Raw genomic sequence first — 12498 nt, forward strand, 5'->3', positions numbered from 1 at the left:
TCTGTTGATGGACACTTAGGCTCTTTCCATGTTTTAGCTATTGTGGAGAGTGCTGCTATGAACATTGGGGTACATGTGCTCCTATGCATCAGCATTTCTGTATCCCTTGGGTAAATTCCTAGCAGTGCTATTGCTGGGTCATAGGGGAGTTCTATTGTTAGTTTCCTGAGGCACCTCCACACTGTTTTCCAGAGGGGCTATACCAGTTTACATTCCCACCAACAGTGTAGGAGGGTGCCCGTTTCTCCACATCCTCGCCAGCATCTAGAGTCCTCTGATTTGCTCATTTTAGCCACTCTGACTGGCGTGAGGTGTTCGTTTTTTGTTTTTTTTTTTTTAAGGAATAGTATTTAGACACCAGGGTCTAGAATGTGAAGGTGCTTATTGTTATGAGTGTCATTTATTTCTTGGCCCTTTCTTTGTTATTAGAGCTAGGAATTTATTTTTTTTTAAATCATGAGTTCATGTTGATCTTTCCAATTAAAATTTAAAATTAAAAGGATTTTGTTGAACTTCTTTGATTTTATATTTATCTTTTTTCTTTTATATTAAAATCTTGGTTCCTAATATTATCATAATATTTTATTTGCTTTATCCTGCAGTACAGTTTCAGAATTATAATGGAAATAGTAATGGTAATCTATTGAGCAAAATTTAAGATTTCTTTGCAGTTCATTTTGAATGTGGAATATATCTCTACAAGAATTTCTGCTTCTGATAATAAGGGACTAACTCATGTTAGGCTAATCCTTCTTTAGATAATAGTTATTAACCTGGGTTAGAAATACTTAAAATAATTATTTAATAGATGTGGAAAATACCCACCATGTAAAAACTGGAAAGGAATAGACCCTGAAAAGAATGAGACTGTACTTGGTGATATTTACATTAAATATATCTTTGCAAGGGGCTGTTTTCAAGCATAGAGACTTGGTCTTATTAGCTTTAGGATGGATATCAGGAAGCCCTCTAGTTTGTGTCTATGTAAATAACCATCCAAATCCTTGGCCAAACCTAAATACATATATGGAACAGAAACTCCCAGGAGCTTGACAGGAAACAGTAGCTGAAAGGCAAAAAAACTGAACAGAAAGTTTAGCTGTTTCCTACCACAGGGGAAGAGCACCAACCATTAAAATATTGGAGTGGTGATAATATCAGACAAAATAAACTACAGGACAAGAAGTGTTAAAAGGGATCATTATAATGATTAAAAGAAGATCATCATCTTCTCTATCAAGAAGACATAACAATTCTAGATGTGTATGTAGCTAATAATAGAGCTACTAAGTAGCTACTAAGCAAAACTGGCCTAACTGAAAGAAGAAATAAACAAATCTACAATGATAGTTGGAGATTTCAGCTTTCCTTTCAGTAACTAGAACAAAGAGCTAGAAAATCAACAAGGATACAGAAGACAGTGAACAACACTGTCTAATTACCTAATTGGCATTTAAAGAAGACTCTACCCCACAAGAATGTAGAGTATTTGTTCTTTTAAAGTACCACAGCATGTTCAGCAAGACCATATACTTGACCATAAACCCGTGTCCAGTTAGTTTAAAAATATTGATATCACTCAGAGTATGTTCTCTGACCATCAGAATTAAATTAAAAATCAACTAACAGATACCTGAAAAATCTCCAGATATTTGGAAATTAAATTATTTAAATACAAGAATCTGTGGCTGCCTTAAAACGTACACACACACACACACACACACACACACACACACCTTTATGTCAAAAGCCTTTATGTCAAAAGACCTTTATGTCTCACCATTCTGGGTGTTGACTGTGCATTTTTTTTGCAGGTTTTTCCTGAGATTTCTCAAGAAGCTGCATTCATCTTAGAGGGTCTGCTAGAGGGTTGGGCCTTTTTTTCCAAATAGTCTTTAATCCTCAATTATGCTAAACTGGGCTTTCTTACATGATAGAGACACGTTCCAAGAAATCAACTTCCAATTGCACTTATCAAATCTCTGCATCAGATTTGCATATGTTCCATCAAAGCAGGCCACATGGATACACCCAGAATCAGTGCAGGAGGGGACTACTTGGATAGCAAGAACCATGATTCGTTGGGAATAATAATTTACCAAAATCGATAGGACTTTGGTTAAATCACTTTTCTCATCTATAATGGAGTTTATGATATCCATCCAGAGAATTGTATGGATTGAATGAAATGGTATCATCCTATACAGTTCCTAGTACATGTGATAAAAGTTGTTTGGAGTGTTGTTGTTGTTTTCCAATTTTAGTATATGCGCTGCCGAAGCGAGCACAGAGTGTTGTTGTTGTTTTAAGATACCAAAGGTAATTTAGAATGGCAGATACTACCATCTACCATTATTCATTTCCTACACATACCAGGCACTGTCCTAAATAGAATTGCAACAGACACAGTCCTTACCTTAGAGAAATGATATTTTGAAGGTAAATTAACTAAGCCCATATTAGATCTACAGACTTTATAACTCTGTCAAGCCACAAAGTTTCATAAACTCAGTTGTGGCTTGACATTTGGATATGCTTATGTTAAATTTTATATTAAAATCAGTTAATTGACATTGATAATACACCAAGAGAACATATCTATAAGATACGTCTATAAGATCTGGCTTCTTAAAACATTTTTAAAAGCTCTATCTCTTACGATGCTTGGGTGGCTCAGTCAGTTAAGCATCTGACTCTTGATTTCAGCTTAGGTCATGATCTTAAAGTTCTTGAGTTCAAGCCCCACATCGACCTCTGCACTGTCAGCACAGCTTGCTTTGAATTCTGTGTCTCCCTCTCTCTCTCCCCTCCCCTGCTCATACTCTGTCTCTCTCAAGAATAAAAAATAAACATTAAAAAAATGTAAAAACTTTATTTCTTCAAAAGATACTACCAGGAAAGTGAGGGTACATGCATGTCATCTGACTCTTGATTTTGGCTCAGCTCATGATCTCACAGTTCTTGAGATCAAGCCCCATGTCAGGCTCTGCACTCTGAGATTCTCTCTTTCTGCCCCTTCTGCACTCGTGCATGCATGCTTTCTCTCTCAAAAAATTAAAATTTTTAAAAAGCTTTTTATTTTTTTTAAATGTTTTATTTATTTCTAGGAGAGAAAGAGAGAGACAGCATGAGCAAGGGAGGGTCAGAGAGAGAGGGAGTCACAGACTGAAACAGGCTCCAGGCTCTGAGCTGGCAGTCAGCACAGAGCCCGACGCGGGGCTCGAACCCACGAACCGCGAGATCATGTCCTAAGCAAAAGTCAGACACTTAACTGACTAAGCCACCCAGGCGCCCCTTAAAAAGTTTTTTTAAAATAAAGTGAAAGAAAACACACAGGATGGGAAAAATTTCTGAAAATCATGTATCTGATGAGGGATTTTTATCTAGAATACATAAAAACTTAAGACAAGGGGCACCTGGATGGCTCAGTTAGTTGAGCAACTGACTCTTGATTTCAGTTCAGGTCATGATCTCACTGTTTGAGATCGAGCCCCATGTGGGTTCCACACTGAGCGTGGAGGCTGCCTGGAATTCTCTCTCTCTCTCTCTCTCTCTCTCTCTCTCTCTATCTCTCTCTCTCCCTCCTCCCTTCCTTCCTCTCTCCCTCCCTCCCTCCCTCCTCTCTGTCTCCCTCTCTATCTCACTCCCTCTGCCTCTCTCCCCCACTCATACTCTCTCTCAAAATAAATAAATATTTTTTAAAAAGACAATCCATTTTATAAATGGACAAAGGGTCTGAATAGACACGTTTCTCCAGAGAAGTTACACAGATGACCCATAAGCACATGAAAAGATGCTTGACATCATTAGTCATCAAGGATATACAGATCAAAACTACAATGAGATATTACTTCACACTCACTAGAATGTCTAGAATCAAAAAGGCATATGTTAACAAGTGTTTTCTAGATGTGGAGAAATGTTAACCCTCACACCCTGCTAATGGGATTATCAAATGAGCAGAACACAGTCTGGCATTTCCCCAATGGTTCAATATAGCATTATTTTATGATCAAGCAATTCCAGTCCTATACCCAAGAGAAATGAAAGCATGTTTACACAAAAACTTGTACACTAATGTTTAAAGGAACATTATTCATATTAGACAAAAAATTGAAATAACCCAAGTGTTGGTTAACTAACAAATGGATAAATAAAATGTGGTATATCCATATAATAGACTTATTTAGCCATAAAAAAGAATGAAATAACTGATACATGATACAACATGGATGAACCTTGAAAACATTATGCTAAGTCAAAGAAGCCATTCACAAAAGACCACATATGGTTCTATTTATATTAAATGTTCAGAATACAGGCTGTTGGGTGGGTCATTCAGCAAAGTGTCCAACTTCAGCTCAGGGCATAATCTAGCCTTTTGGAGTTTGAGCCCCACATCAGTCTTTGTGCTGACATCTCAGAGCCTGGAGCTGGTTTCAGATTCTCTGTCTTTCTCTCTCTCTCTCTCAAAAATAAGTAAACATTAAAAAAAACTGCTAAAGAATGTTCAGAATAGGCAAATCTATACAGAGAGAAAGTAGAACAGTAATTGAAATGAGGAGGGAGGTAGCAATAAAGATACACGATTTCTTTTGGAGGTGATTAAAATGTTCTAAAAATTGATTATGGTGATAGTTGCACATATCTGTGAATATACTTTAAATCATACATTTTAAATGGGCAAATCTTATGGTATATGTAAGCTTTATCTCAGTAAACAGTTAATAGAAGAATAAACAGGTTTTTGCAAGGCTGTTTACCAAACAGTGTCTCCAAGCCAAAAACTCTAATTGCTTTATAAAGAAGATGTATATGAGTATATGATGTCCAAACCACTGAGTTGTACACTTTAAAATGGTTAAGATTTCTCTATTCTGTGACAGTTTCTATGTAACATGAATTTTATCTCAATTTTTAAAAAAGTGTATGCTTAAAAATCTTAGGAATACAACAGGAGAAACTTAACAGAGGACCATGGGGGAGGGGAAGGAGAAAAAATAGTTAAGGAGAGGGAGGAAGGCAAACCATAAGAGATTCTTAAATACTGAGAACAAACTGAGGGTTGATGGGGGCTGGGGAAGAGGGGAAAATGGGTGATGGACATAGAGGAGGGCACTTGTTGGGATGAGCACTGGTGGTTATATGGAAACCAACTTGACAATAAAATATAATTTTAAAAAATTGAAAAAAATCTTAGAAATACAAAATAAATTCATCAATGAGAGCTGAGACAAACAAGTCAGAGCTCAGATAATTTTTTTTCTAAGTAGGCTCCATGCCCAATATGGGGCTTGAACTCATAACCCTGAGATTAAGAGTCACATAACTCTACCAACAGAGCCAGGCAGGTGCCCCCAGAGCTCAGATCAGTTTTGATACCAGCTCTCCCAGTAGAGAATTTAGAGAGTGGTCAGAATCACATACCAGAAACGTTCAGTGTGCACACTTGTTTGTCCAAAAGTCCCACAGAAGGCTATAAAGTGAGAGTTGGAATTATCAAATAATCAACATTTTCTCAGTGGAACCTTCAAATGTTGAAGGAAGAAACTACATCTCTAATACGTGGAACAGTGAAACAGAGTTTACCACTTGCTAAGCAAAAGAGAGTGATATTTATAAACACAGTTTCTGAACAAAATAGAACTGATATATAGGGTTTTGAGAAGTGTGGATTTCAGAGATTGGCAGATTTTCAAAACTGAAAGTGTTTTACAGATTGGCTCACTTCTGGCTGTGACATAGGGATTGGTGGACTGTCAGAAGCAGGAGCAGAAGCTTGACCACTGGTGATTTCTGGAGTAAGGCTGTGGTTGACTGGCTGCCTTGCAGATGCGTGGGGCTGTCACTGATTGGCTGACTTCCAGAGGCATGGCTATTAGAGCAAAGCAGTTACTATTGATGGGGACAGCTTTAGACTGGTTCTGTGGTTACTTGCTTATGGCTCAGAACAGGAGTCTTTCCGTTTCTTGAATTTGGAGAATAGGAACTTTTTATTTTCTTTTACTCTTTCTGACAGCTGCATCTTAATTTAACTTCAATCTTTACCCAAGTAGTTCAGTCTGGAGTCATGGAAGTTTTTAACCAGGGTGTTTAACATGGTTTTTAACATGGTGATGACATTTGCAAACTTGTAAGAGGTAGATTATAGAAAAGAAAAAGTCCAGAAGATGGGTTAAAAGTCTGTCAGAAAGGCTAGATTTTAGGATATTCTGAGGCATAGCATTGTTAAGAGGAAAAGGATGCAGACTTTAAGGTGTATCAGTATCTTCCTGTTCGTAAGTTATGTTTGATGTATCTTGTTGAGATGCAAGTGTGTCATTTGCCTTCATTTCTGTTCTTGAGTTTCCTCTTCTCTCCCTACTTCTACTCCCCTTCCCTCTCCACCTCTTTCCAAGTGAAAAATTAACATTTATGCCAAGGAAGCAAGCATTGCTAGTGAATATCAAGATTATTCTAATTAATAAATCAAGAATAATTTAAAAAATGCATTGAGGAAAAAATGTCAATTTCTCACCATTTTCTTGGTTTTCTTAGATAATTAAGTTGAAAGCTGAAGCCCGGCTGGACCTGCTAAAACAGATTGGTGTTTCTGTGGACACATGGCTAAAGAGTGCAATGAATCAAGTAATGGAAGAACTGGAAAATGAACGCTGGGCTCGCCTTCCCGCAGTGACCAATAATGGCACTTTACACTCGGTAGGATTTCTCTTCTTGACTGTGATGGGCAGACTTTCACTGAAGGATGCCATTCTTTGACTGTGTCACCAAACCTGATAATAGCCAGAATTTAAAAGGAAAAATAATGGTTTCACTAGCAGTTTAGTTTCTTTTCTTTGGCCATTCACTAATTGAGTTAAACTTGGTGCAGGAAGAGGGAAAAAGTCATGCTTTTTTTTTTTTTTTTTAAATATGCAGTGAAAAACATCACTGGTTTATTAGTGCCACTTTACCAAACTCCTTACCCCTTCATGAAGTAGATATGCTTCTTGTCTGGAAGTAGTGGAATAAAAATTTTAATGTGTTTCTGAAGTTCTCAGAGGTCTTCTCTGAAAACTGATATCCAGAGAGTCAGAAACAATCTTAAAAAGAGAAAAGCGGGTGCCTGGGTGGCTCAGTTGGTTGAACGTCTAACTCTTGGTTTCAACTCAGGTCATGATCTCACAATTCATGAGATCAAGCCCTATGTGCTTGGGATTCTCCCTCCTTCTCTCTCTGCCCCTCTCCTGCATACTCATTCTCTCTCTTTCTCTCAAAATAAATAAATTTAAAAGAGAGAGAGAAAAAAAAGAAAGGAACACTTTTAGTCTGTCCCTTAATTGTTTGATTCACAAGGGCTTTCATACTCTGCTTCCTGTATTTTTCATGAGGGAGACAGTGCAAGTATGGTGTTACAAACAAGGCCAGAGCTCAAGCGGGTGTTTTCTTGCTTCAAGTCCAGGGCTTTTTTCCACTTTGATGTCATCCAGTTCAACCTTAGTATTTCATGTTGGAGATCTGAGTGCCAGAAAAGTTGATTGATTGCCTGTTATTACATAAGTGGATATATGATATCTAGCTGGTCAGACTAAAGTAATTCCTACCCCTGCTTCCTACCTATTACTCTCTCTCATCCTGTTTATTTCTCTATGTCATTTATTACAGTATATGCCCGTCTTCTTTATATGTGTTCTTTGTCTTCCTCTCTGCAATGTAATTACCATGTCTTTCTGATCCAGTGCACAGTAAAGTGCCTGGCACATAGTAGGTACTCAATAAATATCTGCTGAAGGAAGAAATGAAGGAATGGATGGATAAATAGATGGAACAGTGGCAAACTAAAAGCTGAAACTCTAATGTCACAACTCTAATCTCCTGCTGTATCCATAGTGCCTCTTCAATGCTTGTGCCCTTCAGATAAAAGGCATCCTTGCCAGAGAAATTGGCTAAAGTTTAAGAACATTCCTGAAAGTTTTGTCAACTTTTTCACATAGCATTCTGATTTTCTAATGGGAATACACTTGCACATTTTAAAAAGATTGTGTGTAGGTGTGCATTTTAAGGAAAAGCAAATCTATTGAAAGTTTATTTTTATTCGACTACTAATGGTAATCCAGCTAGGGAAAATAGGCACACATCACCTACTTGACTTCAGGGTTAGAAGAGCCTGGTCTGTTTTCATACAACAAAGTTACTCCATGTCATGGAATATCTCTTCCTAATGCATCTTTTGAATGTCACAGTTACCATCTACTTCAGGTTATTTTGCTGTACAGAATTAGGATGACAGCAAATTCCAGGCACAAACTTTCTGTTGGCCTCTTCAGTAGCACTGTTGGCAACCAATAAAACCCATGATTTCCCTTGGACTAGTACCTTTTCTAACTCAATCAAGCGGGCAGGCATTTATCCCCTCACTGTGTGCCTACTTCCTGAGCAAATTGGAGATGAATAAGAAGTGGACTCTCTCCTTGAAGAGCTGCCACGCTGGTAGAGCAGACAGACCTCAGACCTTTATAGATCTTAGTGATCCATGGCAGTGTATGACTGGGTTCCCCTGTGGCAAACTTGAAATGCCTACTCCTAACTCATCACCACACCTTGGAAAAAAGCCCCTTCTTCCTGGGTTTCAGAGAGAAAGTTAAATGATTCTAAAAACCCCTCCAACTCCAAAATCTTACAATTTTGTGAAATGCTATTAAAAAAGGTTTAATGCCAGATGGAAAAATAGAAAAGACATTTGCCCCATGAAGGAAATGTCAGTTGAGATAGTCCTTGAAGAATTTTAACATGAGATAAAGAAGGGCCTCTGAGTGTGAAGGAAGGAAATAAAGGAGATAGGCCTAGTACAGTCTGTCAATGAGTGGTACATTCTGGTAGTAAGTGTTGAGTAAATTCAGTATTTTTGAGAACTGTCCAAAGACATGAGCTCATCTAGAAATGTCACATTTTCTGTGAAGAGAACATTTTGCAACCCCACCCCACTCTTCCCTTCCCTCTAGTCAGTACCATGGAGCCTGTGTCACCCAGCGTCCAGCTGAGGGATATATTTTGTGGGAGCTCTGCTAACAGTGCAGTAGCACCCCCTTTTCCATGGTGTCACTTTTCTGTTTCAGTTACCATGGTCAACCATGGAAGCAACTATCTGAAAGCAGATGATCCTCCTGACTTACTGTCAGGTCAGGAGTAGCTTAACGCTGCATTACAGTGCCTACATCAGTCACCTCACTTCATCTTGTAACATAGGCATTTTATCTCACATCATCACACGAAGAAGGGTAAGTACAGGACAGTAAGATATTTTGAGAGAGAGAGAGACCACGTTTATAAAACTTTTGTTACAGTATATTATTGTAACTATTATATTTTATTAGTAGTTACTGTTATTTATCTCTTACTGGGCCTAATTTGTAAATTAAACTGTAGTTTAGGAATGTATGTATAGCAAAAAACATGGTTTATAAGATTTGGTACTCTTGGTACTATCTGTAGGTTCCAACACCCACTCGGGGTCTTGGAACATATCCCCTGCTTATAAGGAAGGGAGGCTACTGTATAAATAAAGGAGAGCTGTAGGCACAAAATAACTTAATGAAGTTCCAGTATTTATTTAACCTGCTTGAACTGAAATAATTTAGAAGAAGTTGTATCTCTTCTCTTCACACTGGCAGCTAGCTGACTAGGAGCATGAAGCAGAAATACACATCTGGGGACCAAATTATTTCTTCCATTATAGATGCCAACAAAAGCAGTAGTCATCAAGTTGAGAATTCCCTTCCATCTGGTAAACATGGTTAATTTTAATGTTAGACATTAATGGTGTAAAGGGCCTTATTAGAAGATAAATGTTTTTAAAATATATAGTCTGCTTACCTTATAGAATAAGGAAGGAACTATACTTACTTGAATATTAACTTTTAACCTTCTGTATTATGCTGTGGTACAGATATATGGTTGGGAAGAAACAGAGAAAGAGAATCATAGAATATAGCAATGTTTTTTAATGGAGAACAGTCTGTTGATACAGTTACTCAACGATGGTTAACTAGAACTCATACATAACCTCTTATGGTTAGATTACTACCAGTAGCCTAGGCAGCCTTCCCATCAGTCATTGCTCCCTTCTCTCCTTTTCCTTTCTTCTCTTACTCAAAAGCCCATACTCAGTTTAATTTTGAAATTATTTTAATTTTAGGATAGAAAAAGTTGTAAAACTGGATTATAAAAAAATTAGAAAGTTAGGTGGGAAAAAAATGACTAAAAACTCCATCCTTATAACACCACTGCTAGTAACTTGATATAATTCTGTCCTCTTTCTAGTCTTTTTTTTAAAAAACATATTTGTCATACTAAAGTTGATTTTGTATATTTTTCCATCTAGTATTCCATTTTGCTAGAGAGTCTTCAAAATCTTTCTTTTCATGTCTGCGTAGTATTCCCTCAGGAAGGCATACCATAATACATTTAACTGCTCTTATAGGTTCAGTATTTAGACTGCTTCCAGGTATTATAAATAAATAATACTCTGAAAGATATTTGTGTACATACTTCTTTTTTCCAAAGTGGGAATAGATTTCTGTAATATAGATTCTTAGAAGTAGAATTCATAGGTTAGAGATTTATAGTTCTTTGTTTAAGGTTGGTTTTTGTTCTTTTTTTTCCCCCTAAATTCTGAAACTATAGCTGACAGTGTTTACATGATTTCCTTATCTTCAGCCATTTCCCCTATGATACACAGACATCCTGGCATCCACTTTGTTGCACAACCTCCCTAAGAATGTAAGCATTTTGCAGAGTTGCATAGATATAAATCCTGACTCTCCTCATTGTGAAGACCATGCTGAATAATGTGTTTGAAAGGCAAGGAAATTAAATATTTTTAGCCATTAGGATGGTAGTTTCATTCTCATCTGCCTCGTTAATGCCTAATGGTCTTTGCAGTATAATGGGCTTTGTTTTTGAAATACGAAAATCTGTTTGTTGGCTGGTACTGATCCCAAAGAAAAGAAACAATGGGTTTTTGTAATGAAATGAATGTAAACAGTAGAAAATAATAGCATACACCTGCAAAAAATTTTAGGCACTTCTGTATTTACAGTTTTTCCAAGTGAGCAGTGATCTTGTTATTGGATTAAACTCCATACCCAAATAGGCCACACTATTAGTGAAACTGACATTTCATATTTTCAGTAGGATCAATTTAAATCAATTCAGTAAGTGTGTATGGAGCCTGCACTCCTCATGAGACCCCTTGCTAAGTACTGGGAGTTACCAAATGGAGTATAATGTCTGCTGAGTTTGTATTCACAGATTAGAGAACAAGTCTCACTAACAGCCAAGACTAAAAGATGGCCATTGAAATAAATGGAGAATTTCAGTTCTAAGAGAAGTGTCTCCCGCTGTATTATGTTATTTGACTTTCTGCATAGCCAAAACAAGTAAAGTGGCTGACACAAATCCTTATACATAGTACATGTTCAAAAACATTAATCCGAACCTGAAGATAAGCAGTCTAACTTCACCAACTAACCTTAAAATACTATTAAAAAGAGGAAATTAACAAAAAAGCATCTATACTATACCTGATACTATGTCAGGCACATTCATACATTATTTCAGTTAATGATCACAATGATTCTGAATGTATTTACAGATGAGGAGATAGACTTGGAAGAATTAAATATCTTGCCCAGTGGCACATGGCTAGTAAGTGGAGAGAGCTAGGACTTAAACCCACATATGTCTGCTTCTAAAGCCTTGCTCTTTACCATACTTTCTTACTCTGTGGATGACCCTTTATTTTTCTGACCTTTATCATGGTTCAGATAATTGCCATGCATTCCTTTTTTTTAAGCGTCTGTTGAATCATCGTTGAATCTCCTATTTTTGATGTAATAAATCATCTTGTAACATCTTCAGGTAGTATGTGGCCGGTTGTCATTAAAATTCTCAAGCTTTACTGATATTTTTTAACAGCTTTGCTGAAGTATAATTGATAATATAGTAGCCTACACATATTTAAAGTGTGTAATTTGATGTATTTTGACATGTGTATACACCAGTGAAACCCTTGTGACAGTTAAGATAATGAACATATCCACCACCCTCAAAACTTTCCTCATGCTCCTTCCAGCCCTTCAGTCAACCACTGATCTGCTCTCATTGTGGATTAGTTTATATTTCCTAGAATTTTGTTGGACAGAATCCTACAATAGGAAACTTTTTTTGGGGGGGGTCTGTCTTCTTTCACTCAACATGTTATTTTGAGGATCATCCGTGTTAGTGCGCATCAGTAATGCATTGTTTTTGTTTTTGTTTTTGTTTTTATTGCTGAGTAGTAATCCATTGTATGAGTATACCGCAGTTTATCGGTTCACCTGAGGATGGGCATTTGGGTTTTGGGGAGACCATTACAAGTAAAACTGCTATGAACTTCTGTTTTGAGTGAGTCAGACAGTGGGTATGTGTTTAATATTTTAAGAAATTTCCAAAGTGGTGGTGTACCATTTTACATTACAC

General features: G+C 37.1%; 1 protein-coding gene across 1 annotated transcript in view; it reads left to right on the top strand.

The window, feature by feature from the left end:
• Positions 1-12498, top strand: part of FCHSD2 (FCH and double SH3 domains 2) — a gene marked incomplete at its 5' end in the record, with an annotated part of 71299 nt that overhangs the window by 33374 nt on the left and 25427 nt on the right. Inside the window, one exon of the mRNA XM_039252036.1 lies at positions 6538-6699. Within this exon, the coding sequence (XP_039107967.1) occupies positions 6538-6699 (162 nt within the window). The remainder of the gene's footprint in view (positions 1-6537; positions 6700-12498) is intronic.

This window comes from Hyaena hyaena, unplaced genomic scaffold (genome assembly GCF_003009895.1).
Source record: "Hyaena hyaena isolate Hyena2069 unplaced genomic scaffold, ASM300989v1 scaffold_406, whole genome shotgun sequence".
Taxonomy (NCBI): Eukaryota; Metazoa; Chordata; class Mammalia; order Carnivora; family Hyaenidae; genus Hyaena; species Hyaena hyaena.